Source organism: Eucalyptus grandis, chromosome 9 (genome assembly GCF_016545825.1).
Source record: "Eucalyptus grandis isolate ANBG69807.140 chromosome 9, ASM1654582v1, whole genome shotgun sequence".
In the NCBI taxonomy this organism is placed as follows: Eukaryota; Viridiplantae; Streptophyta; class Magnoliopsida; order Myrtales; family Myrtaceae; genus Eucalyptus; species Eucalyptus grandis.
The window spans coordinates 31,203,115-31,215,990 of NC_052620.1; the positions used below are offsets into that span (position 1 = coordinate 31,203,115).

Genomic DNA, 12,876 nt, shown 5'->3' on the forward strand with positions numbered 1-12,876 from the left:
GGGTCAATTTCAAAGTCTACCTCAAATTTCACATGTATTATTAATCAAACAATTGTAATAAATCATTATCTTTAATAATCACCACTTGTTACTGCAATCTATTGATTACAACTTATATTTAGACACACGAAAAATATGAAATATTAACGAAGTAAAAGTCTCAATTATAAAATGAAAGCCCGAATTAAATGATTTTAGATTATACATTCATCATCAAACGTTATACAATACAATAAGATTGCCCAAAGACATAGACTGAAAAAACACAAAATCTTTTTCAAGTTCTAGGTTCTAAGTTTCATCGACTTAGAACTTGGAACATATCCGTCAAAATAAGTTAACTTGGAACCTACCCCTATATAACTTGGAACTTGAAACCGAACAAGTTCTCACCAATGTAGATTTTAGATTTTCTCCTGAAACTATGTCCACCCCTAATCTTAATGATTAGATGCATACGGTTAAGTGATTGTACGAGGAGGAGAAAACGAGCGATATATATTAGGAAGTTGATGGAAGTGGGAAATTCATGGAGAAAGATTAATATTTCCTTTTCCGTCATTTCGTTATTGTGTGAAAGGGATTATTTGAGAAACTTAAGAGTGAGACAAATTCCACTATCCACTCAAACATATAGATATAGATAGATACTTTTAACTCAAGAAATGTTAGAATGTCTGACTTTAATCTTAAGTGGCTAAATAGAAGGAGACGGTGTGAATATAAAACCTAGCGAAACCCTAAAAACAAGCAACAAGCGATATTTTTGACACTCGATCTCATATGTGCAAAAACCATGCCGAGAGCATCTTGTGGAATTAACAAAGCGAAGAGCCTCACAAGCAAAATTAATGCAAGACGAAACCTGACTATGATACCTTATTAGAACGTCGAATCAGGAGATTAGATCTAGCCTTGAAAAGAATTCTTGATCCTCGAAACTTATTGGCTATAAGAAAACCACATCAATGTCGGACCTATTGAAACCCCACAAAACGAGTGAAGAAGGATCCTTTTTGACGAGAGAAGAGTTGACTGAAACTCCTTCTTACGGGCTAAAACATGCTAATGTCAAGCAAAGGACGACTTCTTCATGAAAACAAATCCTTAGAGCGCGTTTAGTCGCTATCCGATGTTCGGAGAGGCTCGTGAATCGCGATAAAGCCTGTCCCAGATAAGTTCCGATAAAATCATGGGCACTCTTTAAGATTTTGACCGCACAACATTAGGTAGAAAGAAAAAGGCAAAATCATTCCACGAATGACGCTTATGATGACGCTCAATAGCACGCGAAACAAAGTACATCTCCTTCCGGAAAGACACGTTGTTTCGCATATGCACAAAGACGAGTCTCGGATAAAACCTATTATGGCTCCCGTCCCTCGAAGGAGAAAAGAAAAGATAAAAGAAAATGATGGCCGGCCAACAAAACCAATCGATTAAGTAACTTGACGAATCGTTATTGAGTGCATGAAACACGATCCGCTTTTCTGAAAAAGACACGCATGTGAAATTTGTTGAATCGGTAGAAGGATTGTAAAGCATTCTTCGTTCCTGGCAAGTGCGAAGAAATTTCGGACAGGAGAATCTCGCGGTCCCAAGTCAAGTCTCCGCGCACGGCGGGAGGGGGGAGTCCTGAGTTTGGGATTGATGCCGATTTCCAACGTGAGACGCCTCTTGTGTGCCCGTGAAGGGTCGCATCGCATCGCCCGCCGTGTCGCTTGGTTTTTTGGACGGTGGGGGGGCCCCCATCCGGCCAGTCCGCTTTGACGGGGAAGAAGAAAAAATGAGAGTTTGCCCCGGTCCTCAATCCACGGATGACTTTAACGTGTCCCCAAATCATCGTAAATCGACCCGATCCGTCTTGGAATCTCTCGTGGGGCTGCATCTGGTGTCTGGATTTCGAGTCGGGAGGAGATGTGAAGGTCGAGGATTTTGCTGTATCATATTCATTACTTAGTTAAGTACAATAATAAAGTTAGATAGCATTAATTTCTTATATGGATAGTAATAAAAATAAAGAGAATTCGAAGTTAGAATGTTAATGAATTGGGAAATGTATATCACGAATGCACAAACGAAATAGTCTATAGCAAACAATTCGCCGTTATTGTACGATCTAAACCTTCAATGACAAAGGAGTGCATTTATGCATTCCAAAGTCACGGTTTTGATCATGATAAGAATTGGAAAAAGGGCTTCAAAGACATTAATGATGTAGCTCAACCAACATATGTCAAATCTAATAAGAAAGAGAAAGTATGATCATTTTTTTTTTTGATAACCGATGACTCCACCACGGCCCCCCGTGCTCGGACGGCACCGAAGAGCCGAGCCTCTGTACCTCGGGGGAGACTAGCACATGACCTTTACACCATGTCCCCCTACTAATAACGCTAGCAACTGCAGGTTTCGAACTGAAAATGTATGATCATTTATCTTCATGATTTCAAAAAATATAATGCTTCAACTTTTATGTCTCTTTCAAGAAATTTTAATATGAATTGTGGTTTAAAATGATTAGAAAAAAGAGCTTTAACTTTCTCGTGTTTTCATAAAGTTTAAACGTCAACTAAAAGAAGATACAAAGATAGTGTTTTCTTAGAAATCCCTTTGCCCCTTCATTCTTCGAAATTATAATATGGATTTTTCTACTTCACTTTTATTTGCTTATTTTTATTATTATCTCATCTCTCTTTTTATTTCTTTTCTTTTTTTTAATTCTCTCCCATCGTTCATCAATTAAAATTTATTAAATAACAACTATGCTATTATACCTAAAATACTAATATGTTGCGATAAATATACAAAAAGTACTATGTTTTTCCTTACCAAAAAAAATAATACAAAAAGTACTTATATATTACAATATAAAAGAAATTCCAATATATAAAAAAATAGGAAAACTAAAAACACAATTATTGTTACTTTGAATTCTCTTTTTACATAAGAATTTAAATGTTATCCATATTTAATATTAATTTAATTTTATTAATTTAAGAAGTTGTTTATTCAAGAAAAATAGATTTTATATCGTAAACATAAAAAGTTATATTTACCTTTATCCTGTCCCCACATGAGATATTTTTATTTGAATTATCTCTATTATACATAACTTTATCTTGTCTAGAGCATAAACAAAGTATAAGATAAAATAACTTTTATGAATGGTGTTGCTTTGGTTTGAATGGTGTTGCTTCTATACGTGTTCATATCACATCGGCACTTAATTCAAAAAATAGCAGTGATCGAGCAACTATGAAGTAGAAAAATAACTCTAATTATTTAATGAAGTATCTATCAATTAAGTTCTTTTTTATTTTTTGTTGCCTTCGTATGATCGATCGTCCATCGAGTTACACGAAATTTAGACTTGGCTTAATTGCATATTTATTACTAAGAAATAATTATAACAGAAATCTTGGAACGCGTTCGAACACTATTAAGTCTTAAAACTTTTAGGTAATCTTTTGACGGGACTCATTTATTTATGAACATGGATAAAGAGTTGGCGAAAATCCTCCGCGTAGAAAGAGCTCATCAAACTTTTAGTGGAACGGCTTGATTGAATAATGCTAAGAGTTTTAATATTTAACTATACTTTTTTATTTTATTTTATGGTAGCTGTTGGGAAAAGAACAAAATTCGAATTATTTGACCCATTTTCCAGACAGCGCCCGTATGTATGGGGGCGGCGCAAGTTAGCAACCTCGGCACGGCCGTCGCTGTCGCTGTGGTCGTTCCATTATCGACGAGACTATCGGCGAGGCCGAGGTCGGGACACGTGCTTTTGTGGACTAAGAAGACGGCAGTCAGCGTCAGCTGTCTCTTCGTCTTCCTCTTCTTCGTCACCGACGACGTCGTCCATGGGCGTCAACGGCAATCATCACCCGCTTCGCATTTTCCTCTTTACTTTTTCCGTGTCCCTCCCCGTCCCCGCCCCTTCCTTGCTTCTTTTAGCGGCAAAGGGCAAAAGGAAAAGGTAGAAAAACGACAACTTGCGCACACTTCGCAAAGCTCGCCTCTTTGTCTCTCTCTCTCTCTCTCTCTCTCTCTCTCGCTGCATTTCAAGCTGAGACGAACAAGGAAGAGACCTCCGCGACTTGAGACGAAAGTAAGGAATTCTGGGTAGCCCCTGCTTGCGGGAAGTTTTCTGTTTTCTGCGGTTATAGTCTGCCCGTCTTCGCTTTTTCGCATGCCGAAAGTCGGAGTTGAATGCGAGTTTGATCTTTCTTTGCGTCTCGCTCGGTGCCCTTTTTCGTTTTCGTCGCTACGGGTCGTGAGCATGGCTGTTTGACCGTCAGCACTTTCGATGAGGCCGTGAAACTGTTGCGTTTTTGGCTCTAGCCGTGTCTTTTCCCGTCGGCAATGTCAGTTTGGCGACGTCAATCCAGCTAGAACTGGAATGCTGTTTGCTGTAATTTTGGCAGTGAAATTTGCGTGCTTGGAGTTGTCTGAGGTGGTGCGGGAGTGTGGGTTGTGGAGGCTTTTAGGAGACGTGGCAGCCGGGGACTTGCTGGATTGCTGAATCCTAGGTGATTTTTCCAGAAAGTGGAGAGCCACCGTGCGTGCTAGTCGAAAAAGGATCGATTCGTGATCAATCTGCGTTGTGGCAGCAGATGCAGATCTGAGTGGGCCTTTCGAAATGACGAGAGGGCAGAGGAGAAAGTTGCATTTGAGCAAGCTCTACTCGTTCTCGTGCATTCGTCCTCATAGAGAAGATAGACATGCTGAAATTGGTCAGAGAGGATACTCGAGGATAGTGTACTGCAATGAACCCAATAAACCAGAGGCAGTCCAATTGAATTACAAGGGTAACTATGTGTCCACGACAAAGTACACTGTAGCTAATTTTGTTCCCAAGTCTTTGTTTGAGCAATTTAGGAGAGTTGCCAACATATATTTTTTGGTCGTTGCTTGTCTTTCCTTTAGTCCCTTGGCCCCCTTTACAGCGCTTAGTGTCGTTGGACCTCTGGTACTCGTGATTGGAGGTACCATTGCCAAAGAAGCTGCGGAAGATTGTGAACGAAGAGCGCAGGTATGTACAACTCTCTTACCGCACTGGTTTTCTGTTTGGATGACATTTTATTTTTAACTTTTTAATCATGTTTTGCCCTTTGGTTCAATTTCAGTGACTGTGTACTATATTATTACATCATTGCAATTTGTAATGTGGGAAACGTGTTAAGAAAGCATGTAGTTGGAGAATTAACAATATTAGAGCAATCATGGTTTGGAATGCCCTCTCTTGTTTCCGGATAATACCCTGTCCGCTTGCTCATTTAAACTTCTTAGAATGCTGACTAAATATAGTTCTTGGCGTGACTGGTATGTCTCTAGTGGTTGTGCTTTGTTAGGAGATGTGGTTGGGCTTGACATATTAAATTTCACACTGTACCATCTTCCAGTACAACAGGGTTTTGGAGAAGTTGGAAAGGCAGAGATTAGATAAAAGATTCTAAAAATTGGGTCCAATATCCAAAGTCCAATGGAAGCTCATAGCAATTTCATGCGTGTAATTCACCAGGAAAACTCTTTCAGCAGTGCCATCTCTCAAGTGAGATGCACTTTCTTGATTCCTATAACTAATTTATATCCAAAAGCATTCGATGCCCTTCCTTGTGTGATATTGGCTTTGGTTTATTTTTAAAGATTAATGGGGTTACCGGCTTGATAGGACCCTGGACTAGTCCATGCTGTCGCCCTTTTCCACACAAACTAGACAATTACCAAGCCATTTTCTGGCTCTGTGCATGAGTGCAATGCTGCTGACGCCATAGTGGAATTCTGAACTTAGACCTTTTGCTTCAGGCACAAGACAAGGTCGTCTTTGCCATCTATGCTAGGTTCCTGGAAGTGTCGACTTTCGCAATTATCTGTACAGATTGTTGCCTCTGAAATGATTGCCTCACAACAATGCTTAATAATACTCACAGGATATAGCAGCAAACAACAGGAAAGTTGAAGTTTATAGTGGGAACGGTACGTTCCAAAGGACCAGATGGAAGAATCTCCGAGTTGGCAATGTTGTCAAGGTATATAAGGATGAGTATTTCCCTGCTGATCTGCTGTTGCTTTCATCAAGCTATGAAGATGGAATTTGTTATGTTGATACCATGAATCTAGATGGAGAAACGAATTTGAAGTTGAAGCAATCACTTGATGTAACATCATCACTTTGTGATGAGAGATGTCTCCAAGCATTCACAGCTGTAATCAGATGTGAAGATCCAAATGACAGGCTTTATTCGTTCGTTGGGAATTTACACTACACCAGTAAAGAATATCCTCTTTCTCTGCAACAAATTCTGCTACGAGATTCCAAGCTTAAGAACACTGATTACATCTATGGGGTGGTCATCTTCACTGGCCATGACACAAAAGTGATGCAGAATGCCACAGATCCTCGTTCCAAAAGGAGTAAGATTGAGAAGAGAATGGATAAGATAATATATATCCTCTTCATCTCTCTAATTTTGGTATCTTTTGTTGGATCTTTCTTTTTCGGAATTGAAACGAGAAGAGATCTTGTAGATCAAAAGTACAGAAGGTGGTATCTTCGCCCAGATGATAGTACTGTGTTCTATGACCCGACAAGAGCTTCTCTTTCTGCATTTTTCCATTTTCTGACTGGTCTCATGTTGTATGGTTATCTGATTCCCATATCACTATATGTATCTATTGAGATTGTGAAGGTTCTTCAGAGTGTCTTCATTAATCGTGATACTAGAATGTATGACGAGACAACAGATAAACGAGCACGAGCACGGACATCTAATTTAAATGAGGAACTTGGTCAGGTCCATACCATATTTTCTGACAAGACGGGGACTTTGACTTGTAACTCCATGGAGTTTGTTAAATGCTCAATAGCTGGTATAGCATATGGAAAAGGTGAGACAGAAGTGGAAAGGGCACTGGCAAGAAGGGATTGGCCTTCTGAAGCCCATGAAATTTCAAATGAGACGAATGATAGTTGTGGTAGTGTAAAGGGTTTTAACTTCAGAGATGAACGCATCATGAATGGAAGGTGGTTGCATGAGCCTCATCCTGATATGCTAAGGAAATTTTTTGAGGTTCTTGCAATCTGTCACACTGTCATTCCAGACATGAACAGGCATGATGGAGATATATATTATGAAGCCGAGTCAAGAGATGAAGCAGCTTTTGTTATAGCTGCTAGAGAGCTTGGGTTTGAATTCTTTAAAAGGAAACAAACAAGCATATCATTGTATGAATTAGATTATGTGACAGGTGGGAAGATTGTCAGGTGAGTTCTTCTTTGGGATACTGTTTTATATTACCTTCATTTGCCTGTTCCGGTACTCGTTCATTTTTCTTACATCTATGATCAGTATCTTCGAAGATGAGCGGTGCAGTTTTACTTTCTCTTTGATTGAACTTTTCAAGCACTCCCGCACACATCACGCACGTGCACTTGCGTGCACTTAGTTTCTTAGCATTTGAAGCAATATTCGTTCTGTAGTTTTGACTTGCTCTTGCTAATGTAACTATGCTGGCTGATGATTAAAAGAGAAAGGTGTTCTGCTTGGATTGATCTTCTACCAAAGATGAATATCACATTACACACGAAGACCGATTTATGCCTGGACTGGTCAATGCTTAATAAATCAAGAGAGACATTCTTTATATCTGTAAAAAGCTTCAGAAGATCTCTAAAACATTGTGGATTTTTTTAGTCACTAAATCACTCTTCTTTATAGTTCCAGTAAGGAAGCCTTGTTTTCCATTGCATCCAGTCTTCCCCTAAACAAAATTGTCCTCTATGCCAGTCACATGGGCAGAAAAAAAATTTATTCAAGTGCAAAGGTGATGCTTTAGAAACTTCTTTAAGCTGAGAGTAGTGGTCCCTCTACAAATTTTTGGTGAGGTGTGATATAGTTTTATTCAGTTAATATTTGTCTTGCTCTTTGATTTAATATAACTTTGGGCCGTCCTTTTAGACAGTTTAGGTTTCATTTTGCAGAGACTATGAGCTTCTTCATGTTTTGGAGTTCAGTAGTTCTCGCAAAAGAATGTCAGTGATTGTAAGGAGTGAAGGAAATCTGCTGCTTTTGTGCAAGGGTGCAGATAGGTAGGATTGCTTTTCAGTAAAATCTGACTTGTGAAGATGATTTTTTCCCTTTCTGATGTTAATATGATCCCTATATATCTTTTTTCTATGCCAGTGTTATGTTTCAAAGGCTGTCAAAAGATGGGCGCCAATTTGAGAAGGAGACGAGTGATCACATCAAAAAATATGCTCAAGTAGGTCTTCGGGTGATGGTCATCACATACCGGGAGCTTGAAGAAGAAGAATATAAAATATGGGAAGAGGAGTTCCTAAGGGTGAAAGCTTCTGTTTCTCCTGATGGAGATGCCTTGTTAGATGCAACTGCTGACAAAATTGAGAGGGAATTAATCCTCCTTGGAGCTACAGCTGTTGAGGACAAGCTTCAAGAGGGAGTTAAGATTCATCTTATGTCTCTCTAAATGCGTCAAAAGTGCTTTAACTATCATGAAAAAATTCCCTAGACTACTGCCCTTTGCTATTTGATTTCATGTTGATACATTACTGCCTATTTGTGCCAGGTGCCCCAATGTCTTGAAAAACTTGCCCGGGCTCAGATTAGGGTATGGGTGCTGACAGGTGACAAGTTGGAAACGGCAGTTAACATCGGGTAAAGGATTGGCTTAAATATAGAATTTTGCTTGCTTTCTGGAAGTTGATAAGTACTTACTTTCCGTTTTCTGCAGTTATGCATGTAAATTACTGAGACAAGGAATGAAAGAAATAGTAATAACTCTTGATTCACCTGATATTGGAGTGCTGGAGAAACGAGGAGACATGGAAGCCCTTGCTAAGGTAGAGGAAATATGATCTTCTGGATGTAATATATATTCTTTCATCATTCTTTTTCCTTTTCAAATGTCAATCATTTTAGGTATGTCTGGAGAGTGTATCTAAGCAAATCAGAGAAGGACAATCTCAAGTTACTTCTGCAAAAAAAGGTCCTATGGAGTTTGGGTTGATAATTGATGGAAAGTCCTTGGACTTTGTTCTTACCAAGCATTTGGAGGACTCGTTTCTGGAACTTGCAACCAATTGTGGTGCTGTTCTATGTTGTCGGTCCTCACCCAAGCAGAAAGCTCTTGTAAGTATTTGGTCGTGCTGTTATTGCAAGCTTCATACCGTTTGGGCTTAATTGTATAAGAATAATCTCTCAGACATATAATAGAAAAATGCAGATTATTAGATTGGTAAAACGGAAACTTGGTGAAACGACATTATCAATTGGTGATGGTGCAAATGATGTTAGTATGATTCAAGAGGCTGACATCGGAGTTGGCATTAGTGGTGTGGAAGGGATGCAGGTATGCCTATTAACTATACCATCTATATGCGAAATTTCCCACCATAATCTCTGCAAACTTGTTCCTGCCATCATGGTGGTTTGCTAAGGATGTACTCTTTGCATCTAGTGGGAGGTGTATGATCAGTAAATTGTGATCTCTATTTCGGATCTTAAGGATTGCATTGTATGGAAGATGAGTTCATTTTCTTTTTCCTATTTTTCCTCTTCTTCTTTTTCTTCTTGTTGGAATTTGGATTACTAGATGGCCCTGGCCAACAAAGGCCAATTCATCCACAGATCCACTGGCAGCATTCTGGTCTGTTCATTGGAACTATCCAGAATATTGCAGTAGATGATGGAAAGTTTGTCTGACCTTTTGAATAATAAATCTACATTTCCGTGAGCCTTGCCCTTTATCACCTTTTCCTTTCTCATCTCTCTTCCTGAGGCCTCCCAAGTGCCATTGTGGTGTAGTTGAAATAGAACCAGGGGGATTATAGACATCTGCCTGTTCCTTGGAATAGAACTCCATCTTGATGCAAGTGCTTGATATGTTGGCTGATTAATCTGAAGCTAGATTAAGTTCTGAGATAATTTACATGTAGTGCCTCTGTCTCATTTGCTTTGGTGCATGTAGACTTCATTGCTCGTCTAATTTATGCTGCCTTTAGATTTCTTCTCACTTGTTTTTTGAGAATTTCATCTTTCGAATCGGATTGTTTACCAAGTGATTTTGCAGTAGCCAAGTTTTTGCTGATTGCAGGCTGTAATGGCAAGTGATTTTGCAATAGCCCAATTCCACTTTCTGGAACGTCTCCTACTCGTGCATGGCCATTGGTGTTACAGGAGAATAGCAATGATGGTAAAAACCTTGCTTAAGTTTATTGTTTAAGGTACAAGAAACAATGGAAAATTTCTATGCAACAGATTCTGGATGTGTTTATCCACATGCATATTTTTCTGGACATTATGTTGTTCACGTAGACATATGCTGATTATATAACTAGCATATAAGTTCAAGATAGAGTCAAATGCAAGGGAGATAAGTCTCGTAGTACTTGCACCATGTTTCGAGTCAAATGATTTGCTCCATTTGTCCACTTCAAAATGCAGTCTCTTTCTGTATCTTGGGGCTGGAGGAGTGGAGGGTGAGATTGCTCATGTCTGTGGTCTATATTTTATTTAAATTCCTTCTTAATATTGCAGATTTGCTACTTCTTCTACAAGAACATTGCATTCGGACTTACTCTGTTCTGGTTTGAGGCCTATGCTTCATTCTCTGGTCAGCCTGCCTACAATGATTGGGATATGTCATTCTACAATGTATTCTTTACTTCACTTCCTGTCATAGCCCTTGGGGTTTTCGATCAGGATGTTTCTGCATGCCTTTGCCTTGAGGTATGCAAATCTACCAATGAGCAGCGCCATATAATTTTGATTGTGAGGGATTGATTGTTAGTTCAGTCTGGTCACGTACCATTTCCCAAGCTGGGAAGAGCTTTGATTCTTTAGCAAAAAGAATACCTTAGTGCAAATTTTTGCGGAGATGATTACCTAGAGATGACACAAAATGCTTTGGTGCTTGCTTAGGGCATAGGCTGATGTTTTTGTTTAAGCAATCATTTCGACTTGCTTTCATTCCTTACTACCTTTCCAAATTAGGCGTTCAAGTCTGCTCCAAGCATTATCTCCAGCATTCTTATAAGAATCTGTTTTTTGTTTTTATCCCTAGGACGATATCCTAAGGTACATATTACACTTGATTGATAGAATGGCTGGTCAAGGCCAGTGAGATAGCAATAAAATTTGGAAAAAGTAAATATTGCAACAGAACTGGACCATAACAGTAAGAAAGACCGTAACCTATAAGGCTGAGGCATACAGCATCCTTATTTTCATGGAATAACACCGATTCTTTTCTCTCTTTGTGCAATGAAGTTTTAAGTAGAACAGAACAGGGTCATATCTTTACTGAGCTACTGCTTTCTCAACGTGCAGTTTCCTCAGTTATATCAAGAAGGAACGCAGAATATCCTCTTCAGTTGGTGCCGTATACTTGGCTGGATGGCCAATGGGGTAGGCAGTTCTATTATAATTTTCTTCTGTACCACCAATGTGATGGTTGAACAGGCGTTCAGGAGAGACGGTAGAGTAGCTGACTTTGAGGTCCTCGGAGTCACCATGTATACTTGTGTTGTATGGGCTGTCAACTGTCAACTGGCTATATCCATCAACTACTTCACTTGGATCCATCATTTCTTCATTTGGAGCAGCATTGCCTCCTGGTACATATTCCTGTTGACTTATGGCTACATTTCACCAACAATCTCCACAACTGCGTACATGGTTTTTCTCGAGGCTACTACTCCGAGTGTTCTCTATTGGGTCTCCACTCTTCTGGTGGTCGTTTCTACTCTGCTGCCTTACTTCTCATACAAAGCTTTCCAAACACGAGTTCAGCCCATGACCCATGATCTCATTCAAAGTATACAACAAGAATGTTCGAAGATTGAGACTTCTTAGGACAAAACTGAAGCATCCAAAGGAATGTACGGAGCATTGTATGTCCTGAAAAGATTAATTTCAAATGTACTTGATACAGAATATGTTGTCTGCATGGCCGTGTGGCAAAAATGCTGTATTTAATTCCAAGAAAGTAGCAGCTAGGTTCAGTGGAAAGGAGCTGAAAAAGAGATGGTTCATAGCCTAGGCCTGTTTGTACATTTGCTATATAAGGCCGGTACTGTCATGTATAGGAAGAACCATCTGTATAACACTCGATCTCAACCGGTGAAGACTGAAGACTCCTGGATACTACTATTTTAGGGCATCTGGGGTAAGTTCAATGGTGGTGAATGTATGTCAAGAACATTCGGTACCCATGTGGCTATGTAGTCTGAGTTTTTAGCTCGATTCGGTACCCATGTGTCATGAACATTTTAAGGTGAAGTTTGCTTTGTGGTGTATTCTAATTCACGGAGGCCGCTGTGTTTTTCAGAGCTTCTCCTGAACAATTTACCCAAATCTGTCATAGACAAGATAATATCAATGAAGCTTGTACTCAACTCCTCTTAACGGTGGCTGTGCACTCTTTCTGTAGCCAAGAACGCCTTACAATCCCGTTCTCAGTTCCCCGCGCCTCACTTCATGTCCCCATTTCGCATCTCATATTTCCTGAATCCTGACCCACGTTTGCTCGAGATGCACCACGTTCTCCGATTCCACTCATCATGTATGAAATTATGAATGATAAAGTCTGCGGAGGGGGTAGGAGCCGAGGTTTAACAAATGAGATTGGCCGCGGGCTGTTGGTGCTTCGCGAACGGACTGACTTTGACTCGCGACCCACCCAACCCCATGATTTTCCTAGTTTCCATACCGCTCTCTCAACGTCAACGCAAGTTAGTTTCACGCAGACGACTGGAAGGTCCCCGATCTGAGCCTTGAAAATATTCGGAGTTTGGCCTGTTCGAACGGCGCCAAAAAGAAGTCAGCGGACGACACCCGCTTTTCGGAAACC

General features: G+C 39.8%; 1 protein-coding gene across 1 annotated transcript; it reads left to right on the forward strand.

Annotated features, from left to right (window-relative positions):
- The first annotated feature begins 3,879 nt into the window (after window positions 1-3,879).
- LOC104419254 (probable phospholipid-transporting ATPase 8) lies at window positions 3,880-12,421 on the forward strand. Its single transcript, XM_039302013.1, has 11 exons — window positions 3,880-5,038; window positions 5,937-7,270; window positions 7,988-8,095; window positions 8,190-8,466; window positions 8,593-8,681; window positions 8,758-8,866; window positions 8,946-9,155; window positions 9,250-9,375; window positions 10,120-10,218; window positions 10,563-10,754; window positions 11,355-12,421. Exons 1-11 carry the CDS (start codon window positions 4,646-4,648, stop codon window positions 11,877-11,879), a joined length of 3,462 nt encoding a protein of 1,153 aa, XP_039157947.1. The 5' UTR covers window positions 3,880-4,645; the 3' UTR covers window positions 11,880-12,421.
- Window positions 12,422-12,876: the final 455 nt, after the last annotated feature.